The sequence below is a fragment of the Leuresthes tenuis genome, unplaced genomic scaffold, assembly GCF_036924035.1.
Source record: "Leuresthes tenuis unplaced genomic scaffold, fLeuTen1.0.hap1 SCAF_23, whole genome shotgun sequence".
NCBI classification, from domain to species: domain Eukaryota; kingdom Metazoa; phylum Chordata; class Actinopteri; order Atheriniformes; family Atherinopsidae; genus Leuresthes; species Leuresthes tenuis.
Window position 1 is genome coordinate 19164922 of NW_027325377.1, and position 14532 is coordinate 19179453.

Here is a 14532-nt window from a genome sequence, read left to right on the forward strand (position 1 = left end):
ATTTACAAGCTTACAAAGCAGTATTTTCTACTGCTAATGCCTACGCATGCAACATTAGTAGAAGACTGTTCACATGCGGATGAGGTTCCCTTTCAGGCGCTATTTAAAATGAAATCCTCCTCCTACAGCCTGAAAGAAATTCAGCAACGGATAGATGAAGTCACGCGGTTTCTATCTGTAACACTTAGCATCGCTAATGCTCACACTGTAGAGTTCTACACTCACGACGTTTGGAAACGGTTCATGGCGGTCTCACCCGAGGATGTCCTGTCAGCTGTGAGCTCAGATAGTGACCAGCAGAGGGAGCCAGAGCGCAAAGAAACAGGTAAACAGATCAGAAGCTGTAAATACAGTCAGTGCAACTGTATTTACCTTTTATTTTATGCTGTAAAAGATCATCCTCCTTAGTTTTTAGTTATAGACTAATCTGAGGTGAGATACTGCACAGGGTGTTAAAATCTTTGTTAGGGACATAGAAAATTTTATATATGTAAAAACTAAATATGTTTACTCGTAAAGCCTAACATAATTATTATCAGCTTTATTGCCATTACTCTGTCTGTCTTGTTTTTCTCAGAACAGTCCAGGACCACATTTGGGTTTTGCATTGATTCAAACCAGCTGGTTGATACCCATGAACTTTTACAGGCCGCCAAGGCCCACTCTCTCCCCGGCCTTGGAGTCTGTATGAGCAGAGATGAGCTACTGCTGGACGTCAGAGGGAACGAGTTTGAGTCTGGCACTCAACCAGCGAAGATGGGTAGGGAAGAACGCACACAATGCTTCATGCTGACAAAAGGAGTCAGTCAAGAACCATCCTGTAACGCTTAGCTCAGATGATGTCTATTGTGTACACTGTGGGCGAATGCAACATTCATTTATTAATTTTCTTTGAATTTTGAAGCTTTAACATGGATCTCTCCCCATTACCCAGGTGCAGAGCTGGAGCCGGAAGAGTTTATGAATTCCAAGAAATCCCATGAAGTCCATTCCATGTCTGAGGTGGTGGCCTGTTTGGCACAACATTGTGGAGTCAGTCAGGTGGTGTAACATTTTTAAAACTGCATTTATTACATTGAAGGTTGACTCCACAAGCAACTTGAATTGTTCATTTTTCTTGTTCGAAACATGTAAAACTGTCCCTTACCTTCCAGGTGATAGATGTGGGCTCAGGGAAGGGCTACCTGAGCTCCTTCCTGTCTCTGCAGTACGGCCTTCGAGTCTATGGCATCGACTCCTCCAGCACTAACACCCATGGTGCTCAGGAGAGGAACAGGAAGTTAAAGAAGTTCTCCCGGGCGTACCAGAAGCACACCAAAACAGCAAGCATACACGCTGAAGCTATGCACTCACCTCAGGAGGAGATAATAGAAATAAAACCTGAACTGAGGGGAGATGAGGATGTTTTACATGGTGATGCAGTGGGAAATAGGTCACAGGAGGAAAAAGTGTCAGTCAACTCTTCAGATGTCAACGCAGCAGTGGAAACGCAGTCAGAGCCAAATCCAGAAACAGAGGAGCTCTTCCTTCGTGCCCTGTCTGCAGATTTGATACCGTCTACATCCCCCAGAATTCCCTCAAGTCAACTCAGTGCTGAGGAGAGGGAGAGGAGGAAGAGGGAGAACCTGGAGAGGAAAGCTCAGAGCAGAAGGGATGGGGCCGATGCCGTGTTTTCACCACTCACGTCCTACGTCACCGCAGAAACCGAACTGCGAGAGCTCATCACAGAGCTAGAGGTGAGGTCAAAAGAAAGAGAAAAAAAGCCAAAAGAAAATGTTGAGATTGAATTTAACGTGTGTCGGGTGGTTGAGTAGCACAGCGAGGTTCCCACCGGAGCTCTTAAAATTGCACGTCCGTCACAGCGGCTGTGGTTTGCATTACTGAAGCGAGCGTGGTGTGTGACTGTTGCCAAAGCTGCAGCATGTCATCATCAATAAATTCTACCATTGATCTTCACCCTTCCCTAACATTCTTTCCTCTGCGTGATTCCTCCAAATTCCAGGACGCCATCCTGGTCGGCCTGCACACGTGTGGAGACTTGGGTCCGAGCACGCTGAGGATGTTTGTGGCCAAACCGGAGCTGACCGCCGTCTGCAGCGTCGGCTGCTGCTATCACCTCCTGTCTGAGGAGTTTGACCCCGCCGGACAGGGTAACATCACCCTAACCCAATCACAGGGTGTCTAAACTAAAACTAAAACTATAAAGACAGCCGATGTATTGCTTTATTTGAAATAAGAGTGTATTGAGGTAAATAGGCCTGTAGTTGAGTAAAAAAAGCAGACAAAAGCACAATATTTAATACACTTCTGACTCAGCCCACCTTTCTTTATACACGTTTTAACCTTTTATGTATGTTTTTGATGACTGAAGGTTTTTTTTTTTTAAAAACAGTCGAATTAAACAAAGATTTTATAAAGCACGAGATATCAGCCGTGATGGAGAAAACGCACGAACCGCTCACAAGTAAGATAATGTTTAAATTTTTTGAAAGATGTCGTTGTATTATCTAAAATTTCAAAGCGCTCCGTTGCTGTTATTTTGCACCGTTAACACTAATCATCCCACATAAAGCCACATAAACACTTAAATGCACATTTCATAGGAAACAAGTCAAATATTCCGCTGAGAGTCCAGAGACTCGGCCAAGTTACCAATCTGGAGATTGAGTTGAGCTCAGGGACACGCTGTTGGACTCATTACGGGGACTTTATGGATTTAGGGTGGCTGTTTAAAGCTGCTGAAAATGAGATTTTTTTTCCAACTTTTTGTCTAGAAAGAGAATCGATGAGAAGGGCCGACTGAGCGGCCAGTGTGTTCAGTGTTTCATCATGGCTATTTTAAAGTGGGCCTGGCCCTCCACGCTCAGGAGGCTGCTTGTCTACTACTGCCTAGACTTGACAGTAATGCAGATGAAACGACACACTACAAAAGACTGATATCATCCCCGCTTCGTATATATTCCTTCACTCCACACTTTATGAGGTATGAAATCCTCTACATGTGTCCTCGTGCTATGACAGCAGCCCCTGCGTATGTCTTAGAAGGAGCCCTCTCTGCAGATGATACGTATCGCGTCATCCCTTATTAACAGCGCGACCCTCGACACTCACGTCATCAGGGCTCGTCTCAGTATCGGCCAGGAGCGGAAAAATGATATCATGACAGCCAATTCAAAACACTCCTTTCCACGCTTGTTTCTCAAAGCGAACAAAGGCCCTGGTTCTCACACACACGTTCGCTCCCGTTACAGTGCAGTCTGGGCCGCCGGCCAGCTTCTGTGGTGGCCTGCCTCACCGTTAGAAGGAATTAAAGAGCTGAAAAGCTTCATTACTGAAGGCAGTTATACGTTTATAAAAGCCACTCATTTGGAATTTACACAGTCCCTTAAGTGCAGCATCATGTCTAAGTACTCTATGTGGGATCAGGAGGCCACACTCGTGCTATTTATTCACAACAACAACAACTGCTCTAAGATGAGAACAAACAGACGTCTGAGCTGGTTTGCAGCCAGCGAGTTTCTAAGATATCAGAAATATTTGTCTTTTGGACATTCGGCACATTTACATGTAAACTGGAGTCCAGCAGCTCTAGCTGCACACTGTTTTCTAACCTTCACACTGAGGGAGGTCTTGTCGTCTGTAATTGCCTCTGAGTGTCTGTGTCAGCAAGCCGTGTGCGGGGCAGAAGGGAAGCTGGCCTGACTGCTAATGTGTTTGCGTGCTTACAATAGTTTGCTCGAACCCGACCACAGCTGCACATGTTATTAGCGCTTCCTTTGACTGTATCCCTGTGGATTCACTGTGCCTTGACCTCAGCAGCTGACCCCTTTAGAAATAACATGAAAAGGATGGCAGGCTGTGAAGTAGTCATGCTCAGCACCCTCCCACTGGAAATACGTGTGTTTGTGGGTGCCACAAACTCCTGAGCTTAAAAATATGCATCTCTTTGCAGCTTTTCTTGAGAATCTGTCCTTCAGAATTGACGTGCATAAATTTCAGAGATAATACGAGACTCTATGACACAGCGCTGTGCATAAAGGAATAAGACCACACAGGTGGATACCTTCAGAAAAAGGCCAAAGAATTTGAGCTAAGAGTAAAAAAAAGAGTAACATTCAGACCTGATGCAGCATGTACTTTCTTTTACCTTTCAAGTCTGATAAACGTTTTCATGGAACAAAGAGATATTGAATAGAAAAAGGAGGACAAAGTCAATAATTCACAATAAAAACCAAAGGTATGACCTCTCAAATGGAGTTTGAGACGTCAGAGACTTGGAAACATAATGTTTTTAGTGGACGCTTTTTCATTTTTCGCAATGTTTTAAACAAAGCAGTGGGTCTGAGTGGGTTGAACAGCCAGTAACAGTATCACAGTGCTGTAGAAATTAAAGTAAATCAGAAAGGTAAAAGGCAACAGTACATTTGTTCATTTTAATGCTAAGCATTTTACATCTTTTTTTATTTCTCTTAGAAAAAAAAACAGGGCCATTGCTACACTTGACAGTCGATATGTACGGAAAAAAGGTTACATTCAGTTTTCACTATTTTATTGAAGAAATAACACCCCTTTATCTACTGTCTACAACACACACATAGCCTCCCACCCTAATCTAACAGCACATGAACTCCCCTCCAAACAAAGTTTGACTCTTGTTCATGATGGTAACATCATGGATGTACGTATGTGTGCGTGTGCTCCCATGTGTGTTTTGGCTGAGTTTCTCAGGATCACTTCAGGCGACACACACACACGCAAACCAATGCAAGCTTATTTGGCACGTTTAGCACAGGAACTGCACTAATGGAAACAATTAGAGGGAGCCTAACTGTTCCATCAGTATACTCAGAGTTTATCTCTGTGTGTTCCCTCGCAGAGTGTTTGCACAGCATGTGTGGTTTCCCTCTGAGTCAGTACCTCCGCGAGCGGTCCTGGTTCTGTGGCAGAAACGCCAGGATGTCAGCATGTTTGGTGAGTCTGATGTCAAGGAAAAAAAATGTCTCAGTAGGAGAAGCGTCAAACTGACGGTTAAGTCAGGTCAATGAGCTAAAACAGCGTCACCACTCTGTGAAAATGTGAAAACGTATTGTTATTGTGTCATTAAACTCTGGAATTGATTTGCTTCTAAGTGGGCACTCAGTTGTTGTGGTCAGTGTGTGGAATAAGGGAGAAGTGGTCAGGCGTGATGACCTGTCCAAATGTTTTTTTCCTTTTTCTTCTCTTTGCATCTGTAAGGGACTTTCTCCAGCAAGCACTTTTTCCTCACAGTTTGTTGTCTTTCTACCAAACAGGCACTGGAAAGAGTTTCACTTGGCCAGGGGGTAAGTGAGGCGCGCATGCTTATCATCGCCAATATCATAAACTAATTGTCATTAACGCACAAGGATGTAAATGTCATTATCGAATCTGTCATCAAACTCATCCAAACAAATCCATCAGCTTATTTCAGCCTACAGATACAGGCATACACAATCACCCTGACTGCGTTATCTACACTGTAGATCTCCTGCATGCATTCAAACAATCTGCCCATTAATTCTGCTATTGTTTTAAGTTTGTGATTGACTACAGTGTATTTATTTGTAATGTGGAGTTCGGAGGCTGCAGGCCAAAGCTGATACATGATACCCGCTGCCATTAATATGGAATGTTTATAAATATTAATGCAATCACGGAAAGATTGATTACTTGCTGGAACAGAGGTCTGGATCCAAAAACAAGCTTGATTGCTTGCTAGTGTTGCATTAAGTTTGGAAAGTGTCAGAAATATTCATCAGCCCTTTTGTGCACATGCAGAATGAGAAAGGAGAAAAAAGTGGAAAAACACAGTAAAACGCAGTGAAGTAAACATGTTTTTTTTCACATTTGTACAGGTTCAGATGGAGTCTCTGTTCTACAGAGCAGTCCTTCATGTTATCCTGAGAGACCACTACAGCGCCTATAAAAGGTAAAAGCATGGCAGTTTCAGGCTGTTTGCTCCATCTTTGGTTGCACTAACAAATGTATTTGTGAGAGTGATGTAGAGCAGGACCGGCGCAGAGATTTCATCGCAGTCCAAAGGGTTTGTTTTCGTTGTTGTGAACCAGAAAGGGAAAGTTTGTGTTTCATGGTTTGTTTCGGCTCTAAATGAACGCAGACTTGTAAACAAAAGCCACATGTGCTCAGTTGCAGACTAGGTGACATATCAAATCAGTTGTGACAGCTCAAATTAGCTTCCAGGTGAAACAAACTTTAACTTAAGAGTGTGGACAGTCACTGTTAGCATTCTTGTATTGACTATACATATTAAACACAGAGACGATATGTAAAAAACAAAAATGTTTAAGCTGATGGTGGGGCAAGAGGAAAAAGCCTTAGTGTTATTCCTCTTGATCCTGCCTTTTCCAGTTATTACATAATCATATAATCACGAGATAATCGCGGTAATTTATAATCATCACAATCCTCTTTCTTCACCTGAAGAAAACCAACGGAAATGTCGTATTTACACATCGTTTTCCACCGTTCTGGAGTTTCACAGCTAGATCCGTCCCGTCTTCCGCTGTCAATGTGCCATATCAGCCAGGTGCAACGGTCTGTTTACCAAACCCAAAGGGCCAACATAAATCACTTTTTTATCCATGCGCTTGTATTTGTTGCCAGTAAATGTCTGTTATTCCCTTAAAGTTTTAGCTGTATTGTTACAAGTGGGCTTAGACTTGGACTTTCTAGCATAAACATGAATAGAGAGGAAATTAAATTAGTAATTGCTTGTTGATTACTGGCATAACAAATTTCAGATATGTGGCAGGCCTACCTGAGGGGAATATAAATGTACCAAATTGCACAGCAGTCGATCTAAGAGTCGCTTGGTGTGGATAACAACTAAATATATCAGGCTGTTGGTGGTGCTGTAGTAAACATCAGGGGATTTATCCTTCATCCAAACTAGGAATATAAAATCCCCACACATTCAGTCAAGCAGCTTTAAGCTACTTCAGTATGGACCATTTAGGGTTGTCAGTTCCTGATTCTTCATATGAGCTGTTGTCTGTAAAATATGGGCACAAATGTAGGAATTGAATCTCATAAAGAACACAGAAAAAACTTCAGATTAGCTGGATTGTGTGTTCCAAGCTTTGTGCTCATGCTCAGACGGTATCTTTATACGTTTATTTGTGCACAGATTATCACATTAGATTGAAACAATCTCCCTTGTTGTTGTTGATATTTTTCAAAAACCGATCAAATCGAAAATCTGAAAATTGTTTTCAGCCCATACGGTACAAACGGAGGCAGGGTATGAAAGCATCTGACCAGCATTGCTTTCCAAACATGAGCAACGGCTAATTTCTTAGCAGTAGAATTCAATTTTCAGCCATTCTGGCTGTGAATGATTTCACCTGCCTGTCTGAACAGAATAACAGCTGGAAATGCAGCAGACCTCAGATCAGCCCTTATTAAATGTTTGCACTGCAGACACAATCAAGGATTCTTAAAGGACACTCAGAGCTGCTTGACCTCTGACCTTCTGTTTAATGACAAGCATTAGCAGTGACCGTCCATTAGTTTTCATTTAAAAGAGCCTATTCATCACTTTTGAGTCCTTTGGAAATGTATTTATTGATTTAAAAAAAAGAGAAAGAGACGCAGCATGAGAGGGGCTGAGTGACAGGCTGTTTATTTCACTGTGCAGAAACTGAGAAATGATACTTGCTTGATTCGCAGCGAAAAGCGAGTTGGAAATGTTTATTCCAAGGCAAAATCCTTTGTGGACTACGTTCGCCGAGCTCTGCGCAGACTGGAACTGGATGAATCAAAGGTCAGGAGCAAAATATTGCATTTCTCTCACAACACCTTCCAGAAACTGTTGAAAACTCTGGGAGGAACACAGGTTTGATCATGTGTCATACCTCCTTTTGCACGTTCACCGGCAGATCATCAGATTTTTATTTAAAAACTCTGAATGTGACTTCAACAAAGTGTCCAGATGCGGTCATGGCTCATGATGCTGCCAGGCGCAGTCATGATGAACCCTGGGTAATGGCAGAAATGGGATGACGTACTGTTGTCTGTGTTATGTTTCTCTTAACTCTTAAAAACACATGAACCGTTTTCATATTTTCCTCAAAGGTTTCATGTTAACTTTCAGTTTGATTCTCCTGGATGCGTATCCGATGTTCTCATCATTTGACTCACACACACAACACCACGCTCTCCCTTTCCAGCTTTCTGACTGCGACATCCAGGACTACCATGACACATACAGAGTGCGAATGGACGAGATGCACGCCTTTAACAGGGTGAGTCCCGTCCTCCCAGCCTGCACCGCAGCTTCGTTTTCGTCCTCATCTTATAGTTGACATGACATCCTCCACAGCAAGCCGTTTAAGTTGTACTTCCAGCGAAATGCTAATAAATGACCTACCATTAAGTGAGATGTGTCGTCTGTGGGGAAATAACGTGATAATGATCATACAGAGAGTGAAAAAAAAAAAAAAAAGACAGCCAATGGTTTCTTCTGGGGCTGTTAATTATGCTGTCAGCCAGCATACAAATTTTCTTTTCTGACATAAAGCAGTAAAATGGCTTTTCGGGGAGTTCCCACAAGCTACTGGGCAGACACAAGTCACGGCGAGTTCCTTTTATGAAGTTCCAGAGCAGGAAGTGGTCCAAAAGGGATGACTTTCAATAGCAGTTTGCACTTTGATAGCAGATACAAATGATTCAAAATTCGTATTAACTTGTTTTCCTCATGCCATCCTCTGTGCAGCTGAAGGTGACCCTTGCTCCCTGTATTGAAGGTTTGATTCTCCTGGATCGCCTCTGCTACCTGAAGGAGGAGGTAAAATCGCTGCTGTCATCAAGATGTCAAGTCATTGTCACTGTGTTGATATGAAAGTTTGGGCATCCCAGATCTATATATCTGAAACTCTGAATAGTTAAGTGAGTAGAATGTAACCTGAGGTTTCAGCCCACAGTAGTTTTTTTTGCCAGTGTCATAACTGAATTAGCGTTTTAATTAGAGTGACTTGACTTTTTCTCTGTAATTGCCAGTTCTTTTAAAAGCTTTGACTCCTCGGAGCGTCTCCTTAACTGCTGCCTGGCAAAAATATTTGACATTCATAAAACAAAAGAAGTCTATAAAAAGATAGGAATGACTTTTTCAGATTTCCTCGGATTAGAGTATAATTAAGGAATGGCATTTAACGGATAAGTGAAGGTCAATAAAACATCCTGGGAGAACAACCCCTGATTTTATTGTAAAAGACCTTCAGGGAAATTTGGCTGACAGTGGAGTAGTGGTGCACTGCTGCAGATGCACGGCATATAGATAAACCATAAAAGCATATAAGATGGTGAAAAAAAGTGGAAGCTTCATCCCACAAAATAAAGCAGTTCTCAACAGATGGAACATTAAGAGTTGACCAAGCAGGAGCCAAAAGGCTCTGGTCCCTTTCTGTTGTGTTATGCTGTAAAAGATGGAAATGAAACAGAAGTATTCTTTACAATATTTAAGAAGTGTGTGTTTTATCTTCACTCCAAGCCTTTTTCTTTAGAAATTTGGGTAATCCTTCAGTCTTTTAGAAGAACATGGGTGCCCAAACTCCGGAATTCCTCTGTACATGAATTAAGTCTTTCCTGAACTTTAGTGATCATTATTTAAATGGAAACGAAAAGTAAACGCTCTGAAACCCAATCCCAGAATTAAACATAAGAAGACTAAATCAGCTGCAAGCTAACAAAACGGTTTGGCCCAGATGTACTGTCTATGCTGTGTTTGAGCTGGAATCATCGTTTTGATTGAGTCTCACAGGTCGTTGATTGGGATTTGAGTTTTGCATCCATGATGATGAAAGTGAACACACAGACATGTCAGCTGAAATCAGAATCACTGACTCTAATATAGGTGTCGGCTTAATTGAATCCAGCCTGCAATTTACTGACGTGCGTTTCTGCAGCCAAAGACAACAGGCTAATCTTTGCTTCGAGTCATTGTGATGAGATGAGTACAATCGGAAAGCTTTGAAGTTACAATTATACGTGATTGTATGTCAGATGGACTTCCTTATGAGGGTCCTGTAATCAAACTACGTAGCATCAGCAACACTGGCCCGCTTTCAGAGCTCTCTCCCCAGAGGAGGGAAAAAGTTGGCGTTGGGTGTGTGTTTATGCGGACCATGTGATGATGAATGTGCTGAAGCATGTTCAGTCATAATCACATGAACACATGCAGATCAGGTGGAGAAAGTTGTTTTGTTGTTGGTGGGCTACCAAACGATTACTGAGGATGACACATTTGTTTTGCCTATGAGCAGAAGTCAGCCTTGGACATCTTTTTTTTTCGAGAAAACATACATGAAAATTACGCCCACGGTTTGTTTTTGTTGTTTATCTCTTTATGTTCTCACTGTGTCTCTCTGTTTACTGCAGGAGGATGTGTCCTTCTCTGCACTGGTGCAACTGTTTGACCCTCTGCTGTCACCGAGATGTTACGCAGTCGTCGGACTCAAGAGTCTTACAAAGAGAATGACGAGCTAAAGCGCTTATGATGATAACACGCTGATGCTGTGCCCGTTTTATGCTTTAATACACGTGAAACCATTCATTTAAACTGTATTCTGCTGCCTTCTTACCTGCTTGTTTTAATCGTATAAATGATTTTATCTGATTTTGTTCACTGGTCCTTTTTTAGTAAAATATATCTCTTTTTTTTTTTGTTAATGCTTTTTTTTTTTCTTCTTTTAAATACTCTTTCTGCTGGAAAAAAATGTCTGAAGCATTTCCAGCTCTCGGTCCTTGAGATCAACTCAATACAGCTGGAAAAACTACCTAGCCTGATTGAATTATATCTTATTGCAGCCTTCTGACTTTATGTTTGAGTGACTTTTGAGAAAACACTTGTTTTTAAGGAGCCTTCAGGGAAACCAGGGATATTGTGGGGTTTAGGGAGGCTTGGATCCCCTCAGAATGTCTGGAAAGCCCATTTCCAGACCAAAGAAAGTGGGGACAAGGCAAGAGGTGCCCTTTTCCAATCTTCACCTCTGAATTTTTGTGTTTTGGCCTCAACAAATACCACTTCCACAGTTTTTTTTTTTTACTAAAAGAAATGCATGATTAGAAGTATCCAAACATGCTTTTCTTTTACCATACAGATACACTGTTAAGGGATTAATGCTCATCTCTGTGTGTAATATATTAAGACGAGATGTTCACACTGTGCTTTTTTTATTACAAGAAGATAGCTGAGATATGTGCTTCCTTGCACCTTTATATATATGTGCAGCAAGAGCAGCTACATCTGGTTTAGAAAATAGACCCTCATAATTCAGCTTTTGACACAATATTGGCCAAGAAAATGTTGTGCCTGTGACTCAGACAAAACACTGAACCCCACATTGTCCCCAGAATGCTCATCGGTGTGTGATTGTGGGGGAAAAAAAGAGCAAGAGCATGGTGAAGGAGAGATGAATAACTGAAAAGAAAAGCTTACAATAATAATGAATGGACTGCCAATAAAAAAAAAAAAACCAACGCATGAGTTGTAAAGTTCAATACTGAAGTTTGAAAGCCAGCAACCCTGATTATACGGAGGTTCACTGGTGCACACTGTTTGTGTAACTATTTCATGCAGATTATGGCGCAACATACGCTGCCATGCAGACGACAACTTTTTCATGTCAGTCAGACCATGCCAAACCACATTCTGAGTGTTGCAATAGCACTGCTTTTAGGTAAAAGAGTCTAAGCAGGCCTGTCTGCAGTCACTCACTGAAAACATTTGATATATTATGAAGTGAAAATGGCAAAAAATGAGGCTTAATGAGGAAACGTTGGGCAGCTGAATATCAACAAAGAACAGTGTAACATTTGCCGTTTAAAACTAAAGCAAGTAGTCCCCTCAGTCCCCAAACACAGTGTTGTTTATTGAAGAAAAACAACTTTTTTTACTGCTTTTTTAAACATGTAGCGGCCATAAGATTTATAACAAGAAAATGTTCTTAAAAGAAAAGCAACGAAATATCCGTTTCAACATTTGATTTGTTGTCTCTGTTCTATTTTCTGTCAAGGTTAGGAAGTCAGCTATTTGCAAGTAGTTGCATCTGTTTTTATTGACTTTTTATAGAGCTTTCCAACTTTTTTGGAAGCAGTGGTGGTTGTTCAGTAGTTGACCTATTTAGCTAAGAATAATATAAGAATATAATATCATTTAAAAATGATGTCGATCGTGAACTAAATTAGTCTGAACCTGAATGACCGGAACATGCTGTTCTCTCATACTGTGTGCAGCTCTGGCACAAAGCATTTCTTCTCATCAGATCTTCCACTGTGTCTCTTTGTCACTGTAGCTGCAGCAGTCGGCACATCTGCAGCCCATTCATAGGCCTGTCAACGATGCTGTGGCCAAACTTTGTCCCAAAGCTTTTATTTTTATCCTGGTGTAGACAAATGGTGGGGCTCTCGGCTGTGTCTGGGACCTGTTTGGATCCAGCACCATGTTTCACTCTTGACAGCCGGCTGTATTGGCCAAACTGGACTGACTTGAATGCAAGCAAATCAAAAATGTGAATGAGCCTTGTTTGGGATTTAAACACTGCCGGGTTTTGTTGTGGCCAAGTGAGTCATGTCCTCTGGACCTGCCTCATCCTTGATGCTTGCACGCATGTTTGCATGCATATAAGTATATATTAATGCTCATCCTGGAACAGTCTCTTTTTTTTTTTTAGTACAGATAGAAGACAGGAAAAAAATTAATTACATGACAAAAGGCCAGTGCATTCCCGTGTGGAAGTGTGAAGCAGCTGGGTAGGTAAACTTCAATTTCCTGACTTAGCACTTCACAGAAGACAGGAAAAAGGCCTTCAGGATGTGGTCAATGCTTAGAGACGCAAATAGCCGGCTTGAAGAAGGCATTCCCACCTTCAATGACTTTTCACAGCAAGGTAGGAATGAGAGGAAGTGGAGGGGAAGTGAGTGCAGTGCGTCAACACTTTGGCTTTTATCTTTGCTCAAAGTTTCTCACGATACTTTTTCCATACTGGAAAATCATCTTAGGGTCCCATAAACTTACTGAAAACAAGGAGGCCTGAATTTGTAGAGTTGAAGCTCATCTAATTTTGTGCATACTTCTCAACAGTTCTGTCTCATTCAGCTGCCTGACAGAATCTTGTGAATGAGGAAGCCTGGTCTCAGTTAAAGACCCCAAAGCAATTAAAGGATACACTTTAGAAGGGAAGTGTCAGGCTTTATCAGACGTAAACACAACTTGGAAATGAGGAAAAGGACTGGGATAAGGACATGGGCTACTTTAAGTGATCATTTGTGAAATGTCAGAAAGCCAAAGAGACCTGCCTTTTAATGTTCTCTGCTGTCCACCCAATTTCTTCTGTATTCATCATGCTGTACTGTTTCAGCGGTACTAACACAGAGTGGGACTTTTGGAGGGATGTGAGGACAGACAGCAGTTTGAGAGGAGGGTGCCCAGTCTGCCTTTTTCCTGCTCAACCACCAACAGTCCAACATCAGTCCTCTGTCAGATGGATTGGGATTCAACCAGTTCAAGATTAAAAACTGAAGTCTGAAGACTTTCTCAAAATGCATTTCACACCTGTCACAGCTGTATCTATAGGAGTGTAAACAGGCATGTCAAGCTGTGTAAATGTTTGACTTTGAGCCTTAACCGTGTCACACAGAGAGGAATCACTTGACTTGAGGACTGACATCTGCTGCTTTCAACTTAAAATGCAGACCCCATATTTTCAGAAGCAATTCTTGTCCCTCTGATTCATCTTTCCATCAGTCCGGATTGTCCTTTTAACCATAATATTTGATCAATCGGATACATCCGCCAATGGAAAACACTACTTCAAACTCATGAAATTGGAAAACAAATTCATGTCAAGTCCATGCTGCTTTGTTTAACTGACATGTTTGACAACCTGTTTGGAAAATATTAATGCAGAATTCGTCTGTAAAACACATTTTTTGTTATGGCAGCCACAACATGTTGGCACAAACTGTTTAATGGATGTGACAGAAGGAAACTGAAGTGCAACACATGCTCTGATGAAGACCACTAGGCTGAAACGTTTGCATGGTTTATTTACGTGGGCAGAATTATTTGTTAAAATTCAAGATTCTTCAACCCTGTCCTGAAGTTGTGGGTGAATGTGACCTATTTATCTTTGGATGATCGGCGTCGAAGTGGAGTGCAACTCAGATTAAAAATTGATGGTTGATGGTTTTCTGTTATGTATTTTTCACACATACACTTTTCATTTAATTTTTAGTAGTGTTAGGGTGGAAAAAAGGGTCCATATCAATATTCCCAGTCAGTTTAGGATTTTTTCTTTTATTTGCCGTACTTTATAGAAACTTCCAACTCAGTGTTTTGATTCATATTTGACGGGACGTATTTTGATCTATCTTTCCCTTGTTTTTGTATTTGATCTTCAGAGTTTTATCTTGTTTTCTTAAACAATAGTCAGCTCTTTCAACCACTATTCATCATCATTAGTGTGTTTTATCAGTAAGCGTATAATAACAGGCACT

At 41.5% G+C, this 14532-nt stretch overlaps 1 protein-coding gene across 3 annotated transcripts; it reads left to right on the top strand.

The window, feature by feature from the left end:
• Window positions 1-71: 71 nt before the first annotated feature.
• mettl25 (methyltransferase like 25) lies at window positions 72-10653 on the top strand. Of its 3 annotated transcripts, none has more exons than XM_072377632.1 (12): window positions 72-325; window positions 578-760; window positions 935-1041; window positions 1155-1736; window positions 2003-2150; window positions 4877-4971; window positions 5292-5321; window positions 5874-5947; window positions 7708-7801; window positions 8208-8282; window positions 8753-8824; window positions 10414-10653. In XM_072377632.1, exons 1-12 carry the CDS (start codon window positions 109-111, stop codon window positions 10519-10521), a joined length of 1785 nt encoding a protein of 594 aa, XP_072233733.1. In that variant the 5' UTR covers window positions 72-108; the 3' UTR covers window positions 10522-10653. The 3 variants fall into 3 exon arrangements, 2 of the variants coding, with proteins under 2 accessions (XP_072233733.1, XP_072233734.1); XM_072377633.1 differs by having other exon boundaries at window positions 243-325; window positions 649-760; XR_011909965.1 differs by lacking the exon at window positions 10414-10653 and having other exon boundaries at window positions 8132-8282; window positions 8753-8777.
• Window positions 10654-14532: the final 3879 nt, after the last annotated feature.